The sequence below is a fragment of the Phyllosticta citribraziliensis genome (genome assembly GCF_038025025.1).
Source record: "Phyllosticta citribraziliensis strain CPC 17464 chromosome Unknown J3D65scaffold_2, whole genome shotgun sequence".
Lineage (NCBI taxonomy): Eukaryota > Fungi > Ascomycota > Dothideomycetes > Botryosphaeriales > Phyllostictaceae > Phyllosticta > Phyllosticta citribraziliensis.
This window is the reverse complement of record NW_027117339.1, coordinates 747,108-770,058: the sequence shown is the minus strand read 5'-3', so window position 1 is coordinate 770,058 and position 22,951 is coordinate 747,108. Positions and strand designations below refer to the sequence as shown.

At 55.0% G+C, this 22,951-nt stretch overlaps 9 protein-coding genes across 9 annotated transcripts; 5 read left to right on the top strand and 4 right to left on the bottom strand.

Annotated features, from left to right (window-relative positions):
- The first annotated feature begins 2,243 nt into the window (after positions 1-2,243).
- Positions 2,244-3,417, top strand: J3D65DRAFT_612945 (ubiquitin 3 binding protein But2 C-terminal domain-containing protein). Its single transcript, XM_066799072.1, has 3 exons — positions 2,244-2,590; positions 2,638-2,862; positions 3,022-3,417. The coding sequence occupies exons 1-3, from the start codon at positions 2,365-2,367 to the stop codon at positions 3,207-3,209; spliced, it is 639 nt and encodes a 212-aa protein (XP_066658488.1). The 5' UTR covers positions 2,244-2,364; the 3' UTR covers positions 3,210-3,417.
- Positions 3,418-3,520: 103 nt separating this feature from the next.
- J3D65DRAFT_612940 (Alpha/Beta hydrolase protein) lies at positions 3,521-5,429 on the top strand. The gene is made up of 4 exons (XM_066799071.1): positions 3,521-3,877; positions 3,933-4,065; positions 4,120-4,265; positions 4,323-5,429. Exons 1-4 carry the CDS (start codon positions 3,799-3,801, stop codon positions 5,102-5,104), a joined length of 1,140 nt encoding a protein of 379 aa, XP_066658487.1. The 5' UTR covers positions 3,521-3,798; the 3' UTR covers positions 5,105-5,429.
- Positions 5,395-6,589, bottom strand: J3D65DRAFT_548183 (uncharacterized protein; the record flags this gene model as incomplete). The annotated part of the gene is made up of 3 exons (XM_066796892.1): positions 5,395-5,999; positions 6,051-6,186; positions 6,239-6,589. The coding sequence occupies 3 exons, from the start codon at positions 6,587-6,589 to the stop codon at positions 5,395-5,397; spliced, it is 1,092 nt and encodes a 363-aa protein (XP_066658486.1).
- Positions 6,590-7,978: 1,389 nt separating this feature from the next.
- On the top strand, positions 7,979-12,010 carry J3D65DRAFT_205079 (uncharacterized protein). Its single transcript, XM_066794441.1, has 2 exons — positions 7,979-11,822; positions 11,951-12,010. Exon 1 carries the CDS (start codon positions 8,327-8,329, stop codon positions 11,660-11,662), a length of 3,336 nt encoding a protein of 1,111 aa, XP_066658485.1. The 5' UTR covers positions 7,979-8,326; the 3' UTR covers positions 11,663-11,822; positions 11,951-12,010.
- Positions 12,011-12,052: 42 nt separating this feature from the next.
- J3D65DRAFT_612932 (ribonucleotide reductase) lies at positions 12,053-15,361 on the top strand. Its single transcript, XM_066799070.1, has 3 exons — positions 12,053-12,248; positions 12,312-12,469; positions 12,524-15,361. The coding sequence occupies exons 1-3, from the start codon at positions 12,230-12,232 to the stop codon at positions 15,083-15,085; spliced, it is 2,739 nt and encodes a 912-aa protein (XP_066658484.1). The 5' UTR covers positions 12,053-12,229; the 3' UTR covers positions 15,086-15,361.
- On the bottom strand, positions 15,224-16,722 carry J3D65DRAFT_612928 (uncharacterized protein). Its single transcript, XM_066799068.1, has 3 exons — positions 16,178-16,722; positions 15,900-16,132; positions 15,224-15,830 (listed from the first exon to the last, which is right to left on the bottom strand). The coding sequence occupies exons 1-3, from the start codon at positions 16,632-16,634 to the stop codon at positions 15,537-15,539; spliced, it is 984 nt and encodes a 327-aa protein (XP_066658483.1). The 5' UTR covers positions 16,635-16,722; the 3' UTR covers positions 15,224-15,536.
- A 266-nt stretch (positions 16,723-16,988) lies between these two features.
- J3D65DRAFT_599977 (uncharacterized protein) lies at positions 16,989-17,771 on the top strand (the record flags this gene model as incomplete). Its single annotated transcript, XM_066797942.1, has 4 exons — positions 16,989-17,249; positions 17,306-17,482; positions 17,536-17,574; positions 17,601-17,771. The coding sequence occupies 4 exons, from the start codon at positions 16,989-16,991 to the stop codon at positions 17,769-17,771; spliced, it is 648 nt and encodes a 215-aa protein (XP_066658482.1).
- J3D65DRAFT_205084 (uncharacterized protein) lies at positions 17,714-20,030 on the bottom strand. The gene has a single exon (XM_066794442.1). The coding sequence runs from the start codon at positions 19,825-19,827 to the stop codon at positions 18,031-18,033; it is 1,797 nt and encodes a 598-aa protein (XP_066658481.1). The 5' UTR covers positions 19,828-20,030; the 3' UTR covers positions 17,714-18,030.
- Positions 20,031-21,083: 1,053 nt separating this feature from the next.
- Positions 21,084-22,744, bottom strand: J3D65DRAFT_664603 (negative regulator of DNA transposition; the record flags this gene model as incomplete). The annotated part of the gene is made up of 4 exons (XM_066802752.1): positions 21,084-21,670; positions 21,722-22,057; positions 22,126-22,482; positions 22,579-22,744. The coding sequence occupies 4 exons, from the start codon at positions 22,742-22,744 to the stop codon at positions 21,084-21,086; spliced, it is 1,446 nt and encodes a 481-aa protein (XP_066658480.1).
- Positions 22,745-22,951: the final 207 nt, after the last annotated feature.

The window sequence follows — 22,951 nt, the reverse complement described above, 5'->3', positions numbered from 1 at the left end:
AAGGTCGACAATCTGCACTGCTTGCCAATCTTCGGGGATACACTTTGAGGATTTCGCCCTTGGAGATGTCGACCTTCAACTGCCGCCTTTCGGCATCAGTCAACAGTCTGGAAACACGCAGGGTGGATTTCATGGTGGAAAGATTTTGCAACGCCTCTTTAGAAAGTGATGAGGACAGTCGTTCGCCCAGTTCGTGTAATGCTGCGTCAAGGCATAGGGGCTGCGATTGATGAGGGGAGAATGTCGAGGCTTCCCGGGAGACGCCGTGGCATGGGCCTAGAGTGATTGAAAAAGCGAGATGATGGGTAAAACTTTCTCCCTCCCGAGAGCTGGCATCGGGCGGCTTGATCCTTCGATAAGGAAGAGATGTCAGAGCTTCATGGCGCGAAAGTGGTGGAAGTTGAGTGCGGGAGCGAGCAGGAGGTGAGGTTCTGGCTGGACCCCCGTGGCGAGGTCGCGGAAAAGGGCCGCTGCAACTTCCCGACCGCTTGATCGCTGTCACTGTCTTAACCTTATCCCAACTTCTACCACCTCAAACCAACCTTTGTCCTCTGCTCCTCTCGCAACACTGCCCGCAATCCCCTCCGTCCTCGTCGCGCCCTTTGTTGAGGATACGAATGGGCGACAGCGATGCCACCGTGATGGCGGAGACGGAGACTCGGCCCTGCCCTGCACCTCTGACGATGTCCTGCAGCTTGTCACCGACTGCAATTTGTTCCGCCTCAACCATCAGCCACGCCCGGATGTTTTCCTCGTTGGAACGTCTCCATGCGCCCCACATCAGCTTGACGAGAGGAATGGCAAGGGTTTCTGCGCTTACCAGAGCAGATACGGTCGACTGGCGTTGAAGGCCACCACTGCTTGCCCACTTTGACAGCCTGCTCTGCCAAACAGTTCATCAGGCCCCACAGCACATCCCATCAGCTTACCACAAAGGTCATCGCTGATCCTATCTGCACGTTCTTGACCTCGTGTTCGGCTACGTTCTGCCTGTCTCAACCCCGCGTCCGTGGTTGCAGGATTAATCCCAACCGTGCAGCTTCCGCCTTGTACCTTTTTCCAACTTCTTGTTGTTTGTCCCTCTTTCACTTACCCAAAATCGCTTGATCTCGCATGGGTGGTCATGCGATTCGCTTGCCCTTGGTCCAGATGGAAATCCAGCTGCCCGTAGCTCCGGCTTCGGCCACTTCAACGAACGAATCGACCGTGGATGGTTGACTTTGGCATCCCAGCCGGCTGCGCGGAAAGAGCCTGGATGCCGTCTCAGTAGCCTTGGGCACCGGTCCGCTGCTTTCAACGCCCTAGGATATTTTCAGATGGATCAAGGCTGCTCTTGTGTCGCGCATCGACAATCAATCTCACACCATTGCCATCAAAAGAAAATGCTGGCGCTCGCCGTGTAACCTTCCCCATCAAGGCATTGTATGGATCGCTCCGGGAACGTCGGTATGATTTGCGCGGGACGCTGGCTCCCCGCCGTCATTCACCGGCAAGCCTCAGGATGACTTGCAAGACTGCTTGTCTTGTTTGAGTCGAGGCATAGCAAAGCCACACGGCGATGCTGCAGTATGAGGCTAAGAAATATCCAGACATGCGGTCGCCACTGCAACCTTTATTGGAACCTTAATGTATGCGGCATAGCCGCAGGTGTCATGAGCACATAGGACCCTCTTTTCTGGATACCTCACAACTCAAAGTCTCAAGCCGTCTAACTGATCGGGTGATACTAACGACTGCCCCCTTGAGCTGGTTACGCCCCCTCACCCCAGTTTTGTCGCCAATTTGCGCGCTGGTGGCACCAAATTACTGCGCAATCGCTCTCTGTGCATTCTGTCTGCCATTCTTTCGAGCAATGCGACCCCTAAATTAATTTTAGGATTGGGGCGTCTGGGGTAGCAGCGGAAGGTCCCGTCAGAACAAGCAATCCGCCACCAAGCTTAGAAGAGCGAGCCAAGCTTGGGATAGGGGGTTGAGGTGGTGAGTGTAATGCTGAGAGTAGCGCGTACTAATGGCAGTATTGGGTTTAGTCCGGCCGCTGGCAGATGTGCAGCTGGACTGGGGGGCTGCACTAGCCGAGGGGGAGGCGCCGTTAGTATCTCCCCACTGACGAGACTGATGACAGGAATTTGTGGCGCAAAGACATTGCTGCAGTCTAGAGCTCATGATATGAGCATGGTTTATTCGTGGGGTCGTGGGGAGATAAATAGGGCTCATCCTGGCCCGGTTCCTGGATCGACACTCTACTCATTGTTTGCTCTCCAACACGCGGTTCCTGGTCACAAGTCACTGTGGTATTCCCTCTGGCCTTCTTTACCGGTCCTCCTTCCAGCAGTTCAAGTTATTACAAAGAACGCACATATCAGAATGGCGATCCTCAAGACCTTGTCCCTTGTCAGCACGCTCTTCCTTGCAGCTTCGGCAGCCCCATCATGCCAAAAGAAGGCGAGAGATGTGACATGCCCCGAGGGTGGACTTCTTCCTGAAGATTCAAGCTCGTGGCTCTTCCCTGTCGGCATCTACCCCATTTCCAAGAGCAACCCCGACACCAACTATGGCACTGTCTACAGCCCCAAGATCACCCCCAACGACTGTAAGAGTACCATTCAATTTCCCAATGCGGCCACTAACACCGGATAGTCTGCACGATCTTCAATCTTTACGTCCCGGAAAGCGCGGCAGGAAAGACCTGCACGCTTGAATTCTTGTTCCCGGACCACAGCCAACTCCAGACGAGCGACTACACCTTCAAGGATGTGAATGGCCAGGATACCACAGAAGGCCACTTCACATTCACCGGTTATGCTTTTGGCACTGGTGCAAATGACACCACCACCTGGAACAACCAGCCAGCACCAGGTCCGAGTACGTTCATCCTCCCGTGCCCTTTTTCTTGTCTTTCCCATTGCTGCGTCTTTGTACTCGGCAAATGTCTCTCGTTGTCACTATTCCGGTCAACCCTCGTGTGGCGGAGAGTCACACCGCCACGTGCAGTCCTTGTGAAACGCGACTGACATGTTGCAGGCCCACCCTCCCCTCCTGCCACGCTGTCCCCTGGCAAGGCCTTCGTCATCAATGCTGGAGACTGCGGCGTGCAAGCCGGCCAGGGCTCGCTGGAAGTCAGCGGTATGCTGTGCAGCACCGACACGACTTTTGAGTACTTCCAGGACTCGGACAAGTGCCCGATCGGCTTCTACGTTGTCATCAGCTAAAGAAAAGAAGAGTGAGAGAAGCAGAAAATGCGGGTGGGGAATCAAAGAAAAATGACTCGTAGTGTTTTAATGTGTTTTATTTCATTCGATCATGAAGGGGACGTTATGTACAGCTAGCTTTTATGCGCAGAGCATTCATTGGCAGATCGATATCAGATAGCATGGCGAATCAGAACGGATCCGTTGTCGAGAATATGCATCATTCATGTCCTCGGCTATCAAACAACACCGCCCGCACTTTGCTGACAATTTCCTTGGTCGACAGCACAGTGCCAGGTTCCACAGTCGCCGGCTTCTGCAGATCCCGGTGTGACTACCCCACTGCCGTCTCCAGTTTTAAGACCTCCACGCGCCCACGAAACTCCCACTTGCGCATTGAAGTCACGATATTGAACAATTCTTGGTTTTTACGTCATTAGTGGGAAAAAGCGCAATTATCTAAGCGCTTCCGCCGTGGTCAAGCTTCCGCCACTTACCAAGACACTTGGTCCAAGAGGCTGTTGCCGTTGTCACTTCTCTTGCGGAGCTCTTCTTTGGAAGTCGCAAAACTGCAACAGTCGGACACAGCAGCAAAGTCACGACGAGAAAGATGGGCGGGCGACCACAGAAAGAGCTCCAGCTCTCCTTAGGAGAGAAAATATCGCTGGCCAAGGTCATCGTCATCACTGGTACGTCTGCTTGCCAGTCACCATGACTGGACACATATATTGAGAATTGTACCAGTGATCCAGATTCTGCTCTCGACAATATCTACCATTGGGGCACCGAGAGAAGCGTACTCGGGAGACCGGCGCCGAAATGCCTTCAATGTCTACTGCCGCACGTTCTTCTCGCTAGCCTCGTCGAAGCAAGAGCAGTGCGTAAATCAGAGACAGCGTTCTGCGTGATTCCGGACTGACGATGAAGCCAGAGCGATACTTCCCGACTCGATTGACACGTACACCAAATGGTGCAAAGGCGCCAAAGTCTCGCCCGCAATGGAGACGCTGGCGGACGGGACGTCGGCGTCGTGGATTGGCTCCAAGCAGGCCAAGACGATTTTACTCTACTTCCACGGTAACGGAACACGATAGCTAGAAAAACGCTGGGCCAGCCTGCTAACGCTGCGAATAGGAGGCGGCTTCAACCTGGCGCCCGGCCCCGGCCACTACGCGCTCTGCGAAGCCCTTGTCCGCGAATTCAACAGCAACCACAACATCGACCCGCATCGCGAGGGCGACTTCGCGGCGCTGCTGCTGCACATGGACCTCGCGCCCTTCACCCCGTACCCACGCCAATTGAGCCAGGCAGCCGCGCTGTTCAACCACGTGCGCACGGCGCTCGACGTGCCGCCCGAGCGTATCCTGCTGGCCGGCGACTCAGCTGGTGGCAATCTGGTCTTACAGCTGCTGAGCCACGTGCTGCACCGGCACCCGGACGAGGCGAATGTGCCGGCTGCGACGTGGAACGAGGGCGACTCTTTCAAAAGCGCCATTCTAATTTGTCCCTGGACCGACCCGTTCAATGTCGAGTACCCCGCGATGACGGGCGGCGTAAACAGGGACTGTCTGCACCCCGTCGCGCTGAGGAGGTGGGCGGTTGACTGGTTGGGCGACGCGCCAACGGACGCGTACAATTTGCCTGTTTCGGCGCCGTCGGGCTGGTGGAGCGGCATTGATGGCATAGTGACTGATGTGCTGCAGGTTGTCGGGCGTGGTGATTTGCTGATAGACAGCCAAGAGCTTTTTGCAAAGCAGCTTAAGGAGCAGTGGGGCGGAAAGGGGTCTTTTGAGGTTTTTGTCGATGAGGTGGAGACGCACACTTCTTCCGTCAATGACCCTCCTTTTGGAGTCGACCCGCAAGAGATTCCGACGCACGTGCGAATGAGAAAGTGGCTCAAGGAGAAGGTTTTCTAGATTTCAATGGCAGGGCGATATTCCGATGCTGGGATGGTTTGAAGGCTACTTAAAGCCGCAGCGAGGAACAAACGACAGTCCGAGGTTCAGAATGTACTGGTGACCGATTCGAAGCAATCCTGGCTTGGATTTGCGAAAGTGATGCCAGCGGCTCTCAAAAGTTCTAGATGTCAAGAAGTCAAGAGAAGCCAAATTTGGACATGAGGTCGTCAAAATCGTAGAGAACAGAAGATATAGCGAGGACCAGCTCGCGCAAAGCATCGACCATCAAAACTGTAGTCCGAAACCCCTCATCCCAAGCTCTTCATCCACGCAGCAACGTCTCGCGAGTGCTCTTTGTACCCGTAAGTAATGGCGTTGGCAAAGCCAATATACTGCGTCGAACTCTGCATGACGTCGAGCCATTCGTAATCTTTGCCAACGGCCTCCATGATGCGATTCAGGATCCCAGGTATCCACAGTAGGAGATACAGCATTGGGTAGGTGTTAAGCAGGAGCATTCTCCAAATGTCCCGCTCGATACTTCTGCTTTGCTGTCTCCTATGCTTGGTTCTCCGTGCATGGCTAATGCTGGACGTGTTGGTCATGGTATTGGACAGGTTCGTGCTGAGATGGGTTTGCTTGGGCTCCAATCCAATGGGCGCAGGAACTACGGCGAGTTCGTGGTGAAAGCTGCGGCCGTAGTCGTACGATCCGGTGCTGATGGTCTCCTCAATGTACCGGAAGCGTTTGCGCATGTAGAAGAAGACGTAGGCGTAGATGAATATGACAATGATTATAATGGCAAAGCGCCAGGCGTGACCCAAAGCGTATCGCAAATACGGCTTTTCGCCTGAGATCCAGCACCAGTTACCGCTTACCGGCGCGATTTGGTGCATGGCCACGGCAGCAGTGCCTGCTCCACATGTGAGCACACACGACAAACTGTGGAAGCGATATGACTTACTCGTAGAGAGGGGCACTATCCATATGGAAATGCACATGAGAATCTTCTTGTCGAAAGTAGCGTCGAGAATGTAAGACTTTAGCTTGATGGTCAATATCGTCACCACAGCTATCGCCAGGATTGAGAAGTCTGCAGCCTTCTCTAGAGTCAGCGAGGTATACTGTTCAGCAGTGTCGCGTGCTCCGTACCTGGACGGAGAGTTGCCCGACCCAGCCGTTTAATGTGCAACTGTTGGTGGGAACGTGCCGACCAACGTGCGTCATTCGATAAATGCCCGAGATGGTATTATTTAAAGAGTTGAGGCACTCTGCCCACAGGTAAGTTCTTAGTCTTCCTCTTGTTGCTCTGAATTCGCAAGACATACCGGCGAAGGTCAAGTTCAGGACGAGCGCGTATCGGAACGAGCGCTTTCCGCGTCCAAGAAAGACCCATGATATCAGGACAGCACTCGTTGCAATGCAGGAGAGAGAGCTGCCAACGAGAGTTGGGATGGCGACCTTGAGATTAGGAGGGAGCTCGATTCCAGAGGCAGTCGCCATAATGTCGTTGAGGGCTAGAAATCGCAAAGCTCTTTCATGTATAAAAGTTGGGGGCACTGCCTGCTTGCCTGAGAGGCCTCATGCCAGCATGTCCCAAGTTCATTGACGACGTGGACCTTTGTCTTCGTCCAGAGATTAAAAAGCAGAAGCTGCCCTCAAGCGAGCTCAGTTTGCGCGTCGAACAAGACATCTTCAAATGATACCAGCCACTGGATGAATCCTACAGCTCTCAATCGTGATGGAAATAGTTTCAAGGAGTAAGTCGGTTCTGGGCACGCCCTACGTGAAACGGTATACGAACATCGTGGGTGGAGTCCCACGAGTCAATGGCAGCCGCCAAGCTCGCTTTTTTGCCCCAAAGGAACGCAAGCCTCTGCCACGACTCAGTGATCCGCCGGCCCCTCTGCTTGGAAGTGAAACCTATCCTGTGCTCTTTTGCATGAATGGACAGCGACAACGAGGATTGCTTAGCTCATCTTGTAGCCGTTTCTCCAGCTGTACGTCGCGGATGGGCGCCCAGATCAATTGGCATCACGGAATCCATATTCAAGGACCAACTTGGGCTCCGGTATCGCAACGCTTCAGCGGGTTGGCTCCCCGTTGACACCAATCTGTCGCGACGAGGCAACGGTTCCAGGACTCCTTTGGCGGCCCATGAATCTCGGGTTCACTTCAATCGCGAAGTCGTACAGTATGGCAAGGCTCTAACAATGGGCCGACTTGAGCCAACTTGAGCACGGTTTTCCATATGTAGAGACTTGATTGTGTATCTTTTCCATTTTTCCGGAGCCTGCAACTGAAGCTTGTGGCGGCGTTGGCGACAATTCCAAAGGACTCTGCGGATGAGCTGGCGTCAATGCGGGCCGAGCTGTTTCGAATTTCTGCGAAGGACTGCAAGAAAGATAAGAAACACGCAACACTCTGTCTGAGGGCTGATGCGTCGAGCTTTTGGGTTGCGAGGGAACAAGGCTGGACAAGAAGTTGTGTGATACGGCGGAAAACTGACCAGTCAGATGGAGATGGAGCGCCGGCGAGGAGCATTCTCACACCTTCACAGGTCACTGAAAGGGAGGAGGACACGGAAAGCCAGCAAATCAAGTCGTCGTGATGGTCCGCGGGAAAGCGAAATCGGATTCCTGTGCGGCCGGCGGATCACACGCCTGGAGCCAATCAGCGTCAGTGTCTCGGGAGCAGAAGTCGTGGGACACGCAAGGCAGAAAACAGGTCCGCGGGGAGAGTTGAATCGGGAGCATTCATCTCCTTCGCGCTCATTGAGACGGCAAGCACTCAACCTCTCAAGGAGACAAGGACAGGGGGCAGACGAGTGGTTCTGTGCCCGTCGTTGGGGCAACGCTTCCGCGCGTCAAAACAAACGCCCGCCATTCTTTTCCCCACTTCGACTGCACCCTGCAACCACTTCGCACGCGCGCCAAACCAATGCTACGACAATCAGGCATTTGCCTGTGACGACGCGAACCATCGTCAGTCTTCACCTGAACAACGCGACCCTTACGAGCGCCACGCGACAGCCCTGGTCAAACCTTCGGCGCAATTTCCAACTTCTCACCTCACCACCGCCGGCCAATCCCGACTGAGCCACGACCCCTAAACGCCTTGCTGAGCCTCGGAGGCACGCCCGCGACGTCTGCTCCGCCATACCAGCACCAGCTACATCCCATCCCGCAAGAGCTGCGTTGACCCAGCTACATCCCACGTCGCCAAACAAACACTCCCAAGATGCCGCGCACCACCCGCGCCGCTGCCCGTGCTCAAGAGCAGCAGCAGCCCACGGCTACCGACGAAGCGCAAGTCCAGCAACAGACCAACGATACCCAAAACATTGATACGCTGGAATCGGACGCTGAAGACATGCGCGAGCCTCTGAATCCCGTAGCTGGTAACACAAAGAGAGGGCGGGGTAGGCCAAAGAAGGTGGCAGAGCCCGAGGAAGAGCTGGATGCTCCACAGCCGAACACAGAGGAGCAGATTGCCGAGGAAGAAGAAAAAGAAGAAGAACTTGGCACAAAGCTTGCGCCCAAGAGAACGAGGTCCACAAGGGGAAGGAAGAAGGCCCCAGAGCCAGAACCGGAGGTCCAGTATGAGGAAGCACAGGAGGAAGAGTTTGAGGCTTGGGGAGGCGGGGATACCGAACCAGAGTCTGTTGAGGAAGAGCCCGTGGCTGTGCCAACACCTGCGCCAGCAAGGGCCAGATCAACGCGCAGGACGAAAGCAACCGAGCAGAAACCCGACTTGGAGCAAGATGCGGAAGTACAGCCGCAGGCAGAAACAGAGCAGGCGTCTGTTGCGGTCGAGACAGCTCCCAAGAGGAGCAGGTCGACAAGGAAGACGAAAAAGGACATTGCGGAAACTGAGGCTGCTGCAGAGGCCGAGCACGACCACGCTCCTGGTGACAACGGTGACAACCTCCAAGAGTTGAACGCCGAGCCCGAAGCCAAGATCAATGCACCCAAGAGATCCAAATCCACAAGGGGAAAGAAAAAGGCGGATTCTGAAACCGAAACGCTGGTCCAGCCCGTGTCTGTGGAAGACACCACGCAGGACAAGATCGGGGAAGACGAGGAACTGAAGAAGACCGCAAAGACTCCTGCCAAAGAGCCCAGGGCCGCAAGCAAAAAGAGCACTGCGCCAAAAAGAGAGGAGACCGGGCTCAACGAGTCAGTTGCGGCACAGGGTGCCCCAGTTCCACAAGCTGAGGAGGGTGCACAGGCAAAGGCCCAAGTCCAGCTTGAACCGGATGTTTCAAAATCTGCCGAAACCGTTGAACCCGTTGCAGAGACTGCTTTACTGTCTGAGCCAGAAGTGCCTCCTAAAACGCCATCTCGCGCTCGGTCGACGAGAAAGCAAGCTGCAAAAGTTGAGGAAGACACTGTCCCTCGCACGACCCGCAAAACGAGGCGTCAACAGGCTGAAGCTGAACTGGAGGAGCAAAAGATGTTGCTTGAAGAGGCACAAGTTTACCAGCCAGTCCAGGAGACGAAGCCCGTGTTGGATGGTGTTGAGAAAAGGCCTGAAGAGCCCGCGCTTACGGAAGTGCAAGATGGGAAAGTTGGCCCGCCGACAGATGACGCTCATCCCGTCTCTGGAACGAATGAAGAACCTGATGAGAAAGTCGAGGTACCGATCCAATCTCCGATTGAACAGCAGAAAGATCACCAGGTCGAGGCGAAGGTCCAGAGCGAAGATGCTGTTGAATTGCAAGCACCAAGCCAAGATGAGCAAGAGACGCCTCCTGTCGATGAAGAGTTTGCAAAGGCTAGTGAAATTGGTGTCCAGGACGATGTTGCCATACCAGAGAACGAAGTCGTGGAGTCCATCGAGCTGGACCAACAGCCACACGACGAACCTTCCCCGCAACACGATGATTCGTCGAGCGACTCCGACTTGGACGATGTGGAGCGCCAAATTTTCGAAGAGATGCAAAGGAGCCCTGTGAAAGCAACGCAACAAGCGCCACCGCAGCCAGAATCTTTCAGCGATACTCCACTCGGTCTCACCCAGTCCATTGATGCACTTGACGCAATGGAGGAAGAGTTTGCACAGGTTGAGAAGAATTTGCACGACGTGGAGGATGCAAAGCAGGACCAGGCCCCTGCCATTGTTACGGAGCCTGTTAAGAAGACCACGGCTACCAAGCCGCGGCCTATTTCCATGCCACCACCACCCAAACCCATTGCTGGTTCTCGTCCATCTTCAGTCGCGTCCAAGCCTGCCGCGAGGAAGTCGAATGCTCCCTCTGCCAAGCCAGCCGCTGGACCGGCAGCAAAATCTACACTTCAGCGCTCCAGCAGCGTGCGCACTGCTCAAACGAAAGAGTCCTCCGGGCCCACGAAGCCCAGAGAGCCGGGTCAAGCCGTTGATTACCTGGCAATGAAGCGTCGACCAGTTTCGGTCTCTTTCCCTACGCCACCCCCTCCAGTGAAATCTAGCAAACCTCCAACCAGACCAACGTTTGCGCTTCCTGGTGAAGCAGTGGCAGCCAGGTTGAAGGCGGAGAAGGAAGAGCGCCTCCGGCGGGAGGCAGAGAAGGGACAGAACGGAGGCGCCAAGAAGGAATTGTCTGCTAAAGAGTTGGAAGAAAAGAAAAAGCGCGAGTTCAAGGCACGGCCCGTGCCTTCTTTCATCAGAAGCGCAAGCGGGGGCGAAGGTGGTAGAAAGGATCAGTCGACCAAGGAATCTGAGGAGAAGAAGAAATCGACCTTCAAGGCGCGTCCTGTTCCTTCTTTCATCAAGAACCCATCGGCAGCAGGTATGGTACGTCAGACGGCCTCCAGCAAAGCTCGCCAAAGCCTTATGCAAGGCCGTACCGAGAGCGAAGAGCGCGAAACCGGCTCCCTTCAGTCCAGCACCAGCTCCACTGGCAATCCTCTCAAGCGCACAAACTCTATCATGGACCGTCCAAGCAATGGCCAACGCCCTAGCGTCGCTCCCGCCGCAGGCGCCAAGCGCGTCGCCGCTATGCCCGTTCGACCAAAGCAAGAGGGTGAGCGTCCCCGTTCATCTTCGGTGGCCAACAGGGCCTCGTCAAGCGCGAGCATATCATCCAGCGTGTCGAGCACAACGGCGAGAGCACTTAACTCGGCCACGAACCACGCCGCGAGTCTCAGCCCTGCACCAGCGAAGCGCGAAACGCAGAAAAGGCCCCTTGCCAACGTCACAGCAAAGTCTTCGGGGCCTTCCCGCGCAACTTCTTCTGCAAGCAACTCGACGTCGTCAGGCCCCAATCTTCCGCGAGCTTCGTCCTTTACCTTCTCTCGACCGGGTCCCCCCAAGGCACCTGCTACGGCACGTCCAGGTCCCGTCGTCAAATCGGGCGTTACGGCGGCGGACAAGGCGGCCATGAAGAACAAGGCCAAGGAGATTTTCAACCGCGACAAGCTTGATCGCGCGCGCCAGGAGCAGGAGCGCAAGGAGAAGGAGGAGGCGGCGAGGAAGGCGAGGGCTGAGGCGGCGGAGAGGGGCCGCCAGGCTAGTCGGGCATGGGCAGAGAAGATGTTGAAGGAGAAGATGGTGAAGAAGAAGGCGCCGGGTCAGGAGGAGCAGGCCAAGGCGTGAGTGTGGATTGAGATTCTACGTTTGTCTGCGGATGGTGTTCTAGCTGAGTTTGGGGGAAGGTCAACTGTTACTGTTGGGATTGGAAAGGAATCTGGACTTTGGATGACTTCCTTGGTGTTGGTGTCTTTGACTCAAGTGGTGGTGGACCGTAGCAACACCGGTACGTGAGCATTCTAGTGAATCGGAGACGAAAGGCGGGGAAGTGACGTCAAAGCGGCATCGGACACTGTGATGGCTACGCAGATTAGGCAGCAAGCAGAAGGGATCGCTAATCACAGTGGGTGTCAGTCTTGGGGAACGCGTCGCGCGTCGAGCCAGATGCCTAAGGGTGAGCAGCGATGTCGGGCGGCCCGGAAAATCAATTAACGAGCAGCCACCAAAACACGGGCACGGACCCAAGACGCGTCGAGCGTGTCGCCCTCTGCTCCTACAAAAACCACCTCCGCGCCCACTCTCCGCCTCTCCTCGACTCCCAACCCTCCCCGTGATACCCTCTCCCCGTCTCTCTTTTTCTACATTGGGTCGACAGCAGCATACGCTCATACCAGCACCGCTCTTGTCGCCACAATGTTCGTCCACAAACGCGGTACGTCTCCCGTCCTCGATGACGATTCCGCTTTGTCGCCTCCTAACGCCATGGTTTCTGTAGATGGACGCAAGGAACGCGTCCAGTTCGACAAAATCACCGCTCGCGTCTCCCGTCTCTGCTATGGACTCGATCCCGAGCACGTCGACGCCGCCGCCATCACCCAAAAGGTTATTTCGGGTGTCTACCACGGCGTCACCACCATCGAGCTTGACAACCTGGTGAGTCCTTGAACGCCCTTCTTCAACCCGCCAAAGCTAAATGCCGTCAAACAGGCTGCCGAGACTGCCGCCTACATGACCACCACCCACCCCGATTACGCCATTCTGGCCGCTCGCATCGCCGTCTCAAACCTCCACAAGCAGACCAAGAAGCAATTCTCGCTCGTCATCTCGGATCTCTTCCACTACACAAACCCCAAGAACAGGAAGCACTCGCCTATGATTGGCAAGGGAACGTACGACATCATCATGAAGCACGCCGAGGAGCTCAACTCGGCCATCGTCTACGACCGCGACTTCAACTACCAATACTTTGGCTTCAAGACGCTTGAGAGGTCATACTTGCTCCGCATCGACGGCAAGGTTGCCGAAAGACCGCAGCACATGATCATGCGTGTAGCTGTCGGTATTCACGGTGAGGACATCGAGAAGGCCATCGAAACGTACAACTTGATGTCTCAAAAGTACTTCACCCACGCTTCTCCCACCTTGTTTAACGCTGGTACTCCCAAGCCCCAGCTCGCATCATGCTTCTTGATCGACATGAAGGATGACAGCATCGAGGGCATCTACGACACCCTCAAGACTTGTGCCATGATTTCCAAGACGGCTGGTGGAATTGGTCTCAACGTCCACCGCATTCGTTCCACTGGCTCCTACATCGCTGGTACCAACGGCACGTCCAACGGTCTGATTCCCATGCTCCGTGTGTACAACAACACCGCTCGCTACGTCGACCAAGGTGGCAACAAGCGCCCTGGTGCCTTTGCCATCTACCTGGAGCCCTGGCACGCCGATGTTTTTTCCTTCCTCGACCTCCGCAAGAACCACGGAAAGGAAGAAGTCCGCGCGCGCGACTTGTTCTACGCCCTGTGGGTTCCTGACCTCTTCATGAAGCGTGTCGAGCAAAACGGCGACTGGACCCTCATGTGCCCTAACGAGGCCCCGGGTCTCGCCGATGTCTACGGTGACGAGTTTGAGGAGCTGTACGAGAGATACGAGAGGGAAGGCCGTGGTCGCGAGACTATCCGCGCTCAGAAGCTGTGGTACGCGATTCTTGAGGCTCAGACCGAGACCGGAAACCCCTTTATGCTTTACAAGGACGCTTGCAACCGCAAGAGCAACCAAAAGAACCTTGGCACCATCCGCAGCTCCAACCTGTGCTGCGAGATTGTCGAGTACACTGCCCCCGACGAGGTGGCTGTCTGCAACTTGGCCTCCCTGGCTCTTCCCACCTTTGTGGACGTCCAGAACGGCGTCTACGATTTCAAGAAGCTGCACGAGGTCACCCAAGTCCTTGTCAAGAACCTGAACAAGATCATCGACATCAACCACTACCCCGTTCCCGAGGCTGAGAAGAGCAACATGCGCCACCGTCCCATCGCTGTCGGTGTGAACGGCCTTGCCGATGCTTTCCTCGCCCTCCGCATGGCATTCGACTCCCCCGAGGCCCGGGAGCTCAATATTCAGATTTTCGAGACTATTTACCACGGTGCCCTCACTGCCTCGATTGAGCTGGCTAAGAGGGATGGTCCGTACTCGTCATATGAAGGCTCGCCGGCCTCTCAAGGCATTTTGCAATACGACATGTGGAACAAGACGCCCACGGACCTTTGGGACTGGGAATCTATCAAGGCCCAGATTGCTGAGCACGGCGTGCGAAACAGCTTGCTTGTTGCTCCCATGCCCACTGCCTCGACCAGTCAAATCCTTGGATTCAACGAGTGCTTTGAGCCTTACACTTCTAACATTTACTCGCGCCGCGTGCTCGCCGGCGAGTTCCAGGTCGTCAACCCCTGGCTGCTCAAGGACCTGGTCGACATGGGCCTGTGGTCAGACAACATGAAGAACCGCATCATCGCCTCCGATGGCTCCATCCAAAACATTCCCAACATCCCTGACGACATCAAGGCCCTTTACAAGACTGTCTGGGAAATTTCTCAGCGCACCATTGTCCAGATGGCTGCCGACCGTGGTGCCTTTATCGACCAGTCCCAGTCGCTCAACATTCACATGAAGGAGCCTACGATGGGCAAGATCACCTCTATGCATTTCGCCGGCTGGAAGCTTGGTCTGAAGACGGGCATGTACTACCTGCGTACCCAGGCTGCATCTGCTCCCATTCAGTTCACCGTCGACCAAGAGGCTCTCAAGGTCGCCGACACCAACATTGCTCGCCGCGACGGCACCAAGCGCCGCCCCCTGGGCACCGGTGGCTACCAAGCTGCCGCCGTCCCCCGGCCCATGTACATGCAAAAGTCTCCGGAGAGCGGCACTTCGACTCCTAACGGTGTTCCCACGCCAACCGCAACCCCTCCTCCCACCACGCCGTCCAAGAAGGAGAAGAACGCCAACCCTCTGACTCCGTCAAAGGACGCCATCACGGTACCCGAGTTCAAGGCAGACGTCGCCGAAGGCGACAGCCCGAAGCTCCTGTCGACCGACCCGACCACCGATGTCCCCAAGCAAGAAGAGCTGCGGACAGCCGCACAGAAGAACACGGACGACGAGGACCAAGAGAAGGAAAGCGGGAGCCGTGAGTACGACATTTACGCCGACGCCGTGCTGCAGTGCAGCATCGAAAACAAGGAGGAGTGCTTGATGTGCTCGGGCTAAATCTCTCGCATCTCCACTTTAGACTTGGGACGAGGACATGCATTGTGTATTGGATGATCGGTCTGCTTTTAATGGGTTCTTTTTCTCGTTTTATTCTGGGCATCACTTTTGTACAGTGTGGGCTTTGACGGCGTTGACGGAGCATGCTGGACGCAAAGTGGAATCGAATCGGGTTGGTAGGTAGTTTAGTCATTGTTTCGAAGTCTTTCGTTTCGCGATTCGAGTAGGTACCGCGTACAAATAACTTGCTCTGCCGTTCTACATTGGCTCTTCCTCGTCCCGTGTCTACTTTAGATGAACTGTGGAGGCATGGTGTTGAGTTTGCTTAATTGCATGTCAAGACCTTCCCCTTGAGACTTCTTACATAAGGAGCATTTCACTTCTCCACCCAGAAAGCGTGTGAAGCATTCAGACGACCAGGTCGCGGAAACAAGAAGCATGTCGCAGAAATCTACCCACTTCCATCAGTCTGGGAAACGAAGACCACCAAAACGGCGCAATAGGTGGCGCCTGCGACAAAGACGTCGCTCGTCCCAGCCGGAGTGAGCACCGTAAGCGTCGATATGAAGACGGCCGCCGAGATGAAGACGACGAGCAGTCTCATCCCAGAGCTTTGCACGAAGTTGAGGACAAGGATCGGAAGGAGGAGGATGACGACCGAGAGTAACGCGGCGATTGCGCGAGCCAGGGCCAAGAAATTGGACGTCTTCATAGACGTCTCTTGGATGTCCTTTTCACCGAAGCACTGGCACATTGGTCAATTGAATACTGGCAGTCTAGGAGTGCTTCAAGGGGGAGTCTGAGGGTCATATACTTTCTCTCTTGTGAACAGTTCAAGTCTCAACATCGATCTCACCACTTTCTCGGTAAATCTCAGGATCTTGCCGATTCGTGGATCACTTGTGCCGCCAATGTCCAAGAGGTCTTTCTTCAGGTAGTCTCGTTCTGCCTTCGCAAGTTTTGCTACAGCGCGCTCGGCGCATTCGACACGGTAGGGCGTCGGCTTGGGTTCCGACAGAGCCGACTTGGTTCGTGCCAGTAAGTCGTCTACTTTGTGTCAGCCGTGACCAGAAATCGAACGTGAATATCCACCATATTCAGCCAGAGCGACTTTGAGGTGCTCAAAAAGCTCCTTTCTTGCTTCGTTCTTGTCGGCTGCTTGGCTGATGAGCCACTTGGGATGCTGTTTATTGTCTTCCTGGTCGAGGGATTGAAGCTTTTTCTCTAGGGTTGCAATGTGGAATTGCTGCCAGAGCAACATGCGCATCCGCAAGTGCTTGAAGGTGCGGAAGCTCATGTACTCTGGCTCGCATAGATCATTCGCGAGAGCGGGGTAGCCGCGCAGATTGGCTGGATGCTCATTAAACACATGTCGTCCAACATACAAGAGGTCATCAAGCATACTGTGCTGGAACGCATCCGTCGCCCGCTGGGGCTCCATTCGAACCGGTGAGCCTGCGTCGCCTGCCGCGTTTTCCACTGCGGTGAATTTTATCAGAACAGTCTCTGTATTGGCAAACCTATTCTTACCATCTACGTCCATGTTCATCCAAGCTCTGGCCAAAATGTTGATGTCCAAGAAAGCGATCTTGAAGCTGGTCTGCCTCAGCCTTATTGAGGGCGGCGAGGCTGAGATGTCAGCCTGCGTAATGCGCCAGGCTCCGTCCCAAAATATCTCCCATTCGCAGAGAGATTTCGAAGTTGGCCTGGCTCAGCCTTGTTGACTGTGCAAGGCTGAGACTTTACAGCCTGCACAGTCTGCATAGTTGGTGTTACAGTCTCCTCGTAAGCTGACCGTCCACGAAGCATTGCCTGTGTATATATGACGCCGCATCTGGGCAAGCACTTCAAAGAAGCCACTCATTCAACACACCTCTAGGTTCTTCTTAGCTCCAAAAGCAAAATGGACCCAACTGAACTCCGGAAATACATCGCTGAAGGCAAAAGACGAGAGGTTGAGGGTTGTCCCAAGCCCGGCTACTCCCCCGACCTAACGGCAAAGCAGCAGCATGAGGTTGAGAATCGCGAGATACAAGAAGCGCTTGAGGCACACAGGCTAAAAGAGGAGCTCGAGAAGCTTTGGAAACAAGAAGCGCTTGAGAAACACGAGAAACAAGAGGCGCTTGAGAAACCAAAGCATCACAAAGTTTTCAAGCAGCGAGTGGTTTGCAATCCCATCCCTCCAGCTCACCAGTGGCTTCATATCTGATTTGAGAAAAGGCGCCCAGATTTGAATTGGAAGACACGGTTTACATTTTGGAAGAAAAACAGGAGGATTCGAAAATTGTGCCTATCTATGAAGTCTTGTCAATCTGGCCGAAAGGCGACTCCTATACTTATGATTTGGGCTTCATCGAGGGGTCAGAGGCGCATACAGGAATCGAAGAAAATTCGCTCGTGCGGCATCCCTCCCCCAAAGCCTGCAAAAGCAAATGCTTATCTGATCTCAGATCCTCGCCTCCAAGGATGCCGGATCGTCTTCTCAGAATGTCAGCACCAGAACTTTGGTAGACAGGACATGAAGGGACCAGACGCACAGAACACGAATGAGGTGACCGCAGAGTGGAGAGCAACTCAACGCGACGCAATCGCCACCCCGATTGACTGGAACGGCGCGGAAGAATTGTCTGAGGTCATGGTGTTTGGTTGTACAATTCGTGAAGCTGATAGTATTGAAGTGCGCTAATCGATTGCACGACACTGTCTAGCAAACATTCAATATATCCAAAGACCTCTTGCCCCGTTTGACCCTGAAAACGCAATTGATTGCGTTGCTCTCAACTCTGGATGAAATGCGCCATAAACTTTCCTCTCTTACGACTCCAAACACCATGCAATCTCCAAGCCACGACAAGAAAAAGAAATAACAGTCAATCGTTCCCAAACACCGCACAAACAAACAACTCCAAGCGCCGAGTTCATCTCTCTCTCCGCCAGGCCATCCGTCAACGTGCGCCCACACGCTCCAGATCCCCCATCAACAGCTCCTGAACGCGCAAAAAGTTCCGCAGCGGCGGGAAAACCCACTTGCCGCGCTCAAAATTGAGTCTTATGCAGCACAGCGCGGCAATCATGGCGAGATTCTTGCGGGCGCGGGCGCGATGGTAGTCGCGGCGGCAAGCAGCGAGGCGGCAGTCGAGGCGCGCGGCGGGGCCGTCGGCGCGGGTGGCTCTGCACGCGTCGCAGGGGTACGGCGAGGGCGAGGCGCGGCCGGCGGTGGCGCCGACGAGGGCGATCCAGAGGAGCACGCCGACCAGGTCGTCCCAGGCATTGAGCAGGTTTGTCTGCTGGAGGGCGGCGAGGATGGCGATGGAGGGGTGCGTGGCGTCGTTGTTGAGGGGTTCGAGGGAGAGATGGGTGGAGTGCGAGTCGAGGGAGTCGGGGGAGGCGCTGGGGTCGTTGAAGTCGGAGGAGGAGGGATTGGATGCGGTGGTGGCGGTGTGTTCGAAGTGTTTGCCGGCGACGGAGAAGGGGATGTGAGCGGCGAGCGCGTAGGAATATACGATTGCCGTGTGCCGGCAGGCCTCGTAGACGTAGTCGTTGGTGCCGAGGGCTGTCTTTGTCGACACCGGCATGTTGAGCATTCGTTGGTGGGAGAGCCAGAGCTCTGCGCCAATGTCTGCTTTTTCCAACAGGAACGGAGGAGAATCGCCAATCTGGACCACCTCCCACGACGACAGGAACTTGTCCGTCATTGCTGCCATATCTCGGAGGATAACGAGGGTCAACTCGGAGCAGAGTGGAGAGATGGTATAAAAGTCCTTCCGCGGGAGGTAGATTGGCGACTCGACAGGAACGTGCTCTTCGACGGGAATTGGCGAAATGTCCCGGTGCAGATGTGACCGGATCCCTCCAGGGGGAAGGCCTTCTCGAGTGATCAGCGAGAGATATACGATGAAAATGATGGCCCCAGAGACGACTCCGTGGCCGCCAAAAACGTTGAACCCTCCCCTCTGCTCGACCATCCAATTCAGTCCCGTCTCATGGATTTGCATGACTTTTTCTTCTCCTTGAACGACTTCAGAAACGAGGAGTTGGCCAATAGTGATGAACATGCCCGTGTCGGTACGTCTCCGAAGATCTTCAAAGTCTTTTTTCATGAGATAGTAAATTTCCTCTTTGATATGCATCGTCATTGGGCTTTCGCAGACGTATCCCGCACTGATGTCTGCATAACTGCTCTTGATCATGGCTGTACTGAGAAAGGCGGATGCAGAGCCGTCCATGGCAGGGTACCAGCCCCGCTTCATTCCGTCGGAAACAAACAGAAAATCAAATCGCCGCTTGAGTTCCCACACGCTGATTTTTGGGTTGGAGAACTCGGGCATGGAATTTACGGGATCCAGGCCGACGCCATTCTTCCGCAAGCTCGAGCTGTACTGCACAGCGTCGACATATCTGGCAAAGATGTTTTCGGGTGATTTGGACGTCAAGGCGACCGCCTTGGATCGTTGTTTCTGGCCTTGCTCATCTTCGTTGAAAGTCTTGCGTTTCCTCTTTCCAGTAGATGGGTCCTGGGCCACAAACTTGTGTACCTTGACGCCCTGTGCAGAGCGGGAGGGGCGGGAGGGGCGGGTGGCAGAGTCGGTGCGCTTGTGCTGGGTTGGCCTGAGCACGATGTTGTGTTGTTTCTGTTCGCGTTGTTTGACGTTGAGCATAGCATGGGATCTGATTTGCTTGAGGAACCGGCCCTTTTTGAAGTCCTCGGGATTCGAGGTGGTCAGGAACTGGAACTCGGACATGCCGCGGCGTTACTGGATTGGGAATCTGTTCAGGACTTGAAAGGGGATATGTTCGAGGCTGGCGGGGGGATGGCAGCCGAGCTGGCGGGATGATGGACGACAGTTAAAGACTGTGGCGTTGCCCCATGGGCCAAGTCGTCCTGTCCTGCACAGAGTCGAGAATATCGTCGCTGACAGCGCTAGCGAGCCCGCCTTGCTTTTTCTCTCAACCAGCGCTACGAGACTCCACTGGTCATTGGCTCTGAGTACCAAGCAGCAAGTCCGTCGTCGCGAATGCGGCAAAATGTAGCGATGCCACTGGCCCCTATTCCTTCGAAGACATCTGTTTCCGAGGACCGCAACAACATCTGACACTTGGGAAACCCCACCAAACATCCTGGTCGTCGCTACGCCGCAGCTCGATTCATGGGCTCCGCTTTTGCCAGCCTTGCGCCAGAAGACGGCGCCAACGACGGCCGAGTGCCGGTTTCGACCCTCGCCTGCAAGGACGACGACGCCAATCGATACGTTTCCAGAGGTTCATTCACCAAAAGTCGAAAATCCAGAAGAGTTTTGAGTTGCGGAGCTTCGCTTACGGATGGCCCTGGCTCGTCGGGCTGGCGCGAGATGAGAATCCACCATCATCATTCGACAATGTTGACGTCCGACTGGCCACACGTAGCCCGCAGAAAAGCAGCAAACATGTCGCCCGCATCGTCGGAGCTCGTCCCGAATTCTCCAGATACCCGCCGGCCCGTTCCCCACGCTCGCTCGTACCACTCCCACGGAATCCTTTGCAGCGTTCCGCGCACTCAAAACCAACAGCTGGTCTATTTCCGATCGAGCGATGGCAGGCTTGCTGTTGTGACTGATTAACCTGGACATGATCCGATGCAATACCGGAACATGTTGTTTGTATGTCTGGCTCCCGAGTCTGGCTTCCTGGTACGTGAATCGTGGCCGGTAAAAGCAAAGGCAAACAGGACTCCGGGAAAGTTTTCAACAGTGACGCCAACAATAGCACAAACGCGATACCAGGTTGGAAACGAATGACCGATAAGCCAGCAGTCTAAACAGCATTTCTATTCTATGCCGTCCAGTAGACAAGATCGGAAAGGATCCCGGAAATGAAAGGAAGAATACATGATGGGATTTGACGTGGCCCTGCAATTGATGCACCTCTTTCAATCCAGTTGATACGACAGGGTATATCGATTCCCGTGAAACATAACCGACGGACAAGCCGACCGAAGTAATCGCACAGCAGTTGACCAGTCTTATTCTTCATCGCTCATCTCGACATCTTCAGCCTCGCTTCCCAGCTCGTCCTGCAGGATGTTTCCGTCTTCGTCGCGCTCTTGGCTGCCATCGTCATCGTCATCGTACTCTTCCTCTTCACTGCTGCTGCCCTCGCCCTCGCTGTCGCCATCGGAGCCTGGATCGTAGTCCTCTTCTTCTTCGTCTTCCTGGTCCTCCAACATCATCTGCGCCTTTTCCAGCTCAGTCACTCCATCCTCTTCCTCATCCGCTGCTCCTGCGTCTTCGCCATCTTCTCCCTTCACTTGGGTCGGGGCATTGACATTGTACCGTTGGGCGCGGCGCTGGACGGCCATGCTTGCGTCGTTGAGGCCGTGTTTCTTGATGTAGCTGTCAATGCCGCTGTAGTCTGCTTGGTCGATCATTGAAAATTCGATTTCTTGCGGCTTGGGGTCTGCAGAGGCCGGATTGTAGACAGTAATATTGAGGTTGAAGGTGCGTTGGAGAACGGAGGTGTAGGAAATCGAGTCGATGGATGCGAATGAAAAGTACATTAGAGGCTTCTTGAAGCCGAAGATGATACCCTCGCGGGTGAAGAAGAGGAATCCTATGCTGTGTTAGTACCATCACTGCAACGTAAATTCGACTCGAGGCATACCTTCTTTGCTCCCTTTGAAAGCTTTGACATGAGATCCAGGTTCTCCTTTGCGGTGGGCCTGCGGAATAGCGCTCTGGAATTCTGCCTTGGTCGGGAAGACAACGCGCTTGCCATGACTCTTTAGATACTGATCAAGCCGCGCCGCCGTCGGCTCAGGTCCTGCCTCTGCACCAGCCTCCACCTCTTTATTTGACGGCTCTGCGAAGGTCCATACAATCTGCTCTTTCACATCGGCGTCCTCTGCTGCAGTCATTACACCATCGTTGTTCTTGGGAATGACGATAAAGTTCCACTGGCGCTTCGCCTTCTCGGGGATGGGGAGACAGAAAATTTGGTCTGTTTACACAATGTTAGTGCTCTCACATTGTCTGGCAGCGCCAAAGCGAAGTAGAAACAGGACTCACCGACATCTGCGAATCCTACGCCGAATTCCACGGCTCCGCCAGCACCAACCGCCCTTATTCCTGCACCGGGGCCCTTGCCCACCACCTCCAACTGAAACTTCTTGCGCGCTGGTATCGAGAAGCTCACGTCCGGCACCGTCAAATCTGCGGGCGCATTCGCGTCTGCCCACGACCCGGCGCCAGCGCCATTTGCCCGCGCCGCCTGCTGCTGCTGCTGTTGTTGTTCCTCCAACTTGCGCTTCTTGGCCGCGGGCTCGTCGGATGAAGCGGCGCCATTGACAGTCGCAGATCGGTTGTGTAGTTGCAGAATGTAGGATGAGATGGAGGAGAAGAGCGGCTTGTGGGTGGGGTTTTCATCTGCGCAAACGACCATTAGCTTAGGCTGTTTGTCAGAATTGGTCGGCTGGAAATTTCCACATCGATGATCCGGGGGTTGCCGAGGAAAGATCATACCGATGGCGCTGTACACGCGCTTCTTCAAATCTGGATGTTCGGCGAAAGCCTGTTCGACTTCAGGAAGGCTTTGGGTTGTGTGCTTGGGAGGCGGTTCGTTTGTTTGCGGGGCCGAGGCAGTCGCTGCCGCCGAAGGGCGCGATGTGATGGCTGTAAAACCGGCCATGTTTGTGGGTGTTGGCCCAAGGGAATCAGAATCGAGGTTATGTGGTGGTGTTTGAGAGTGGAGCGCGAATGCGGTAACGGCAGCGCAAGGGACGTAGCGAGCGTGGAGGGCTAAGGGCTCCCGCTAGCAGGCGATCCGCGTTTGTGCGAGGCTAACCCAACCTCAACTCAAATATTTGACTATTTCACAAGTCACGAAACACATTTT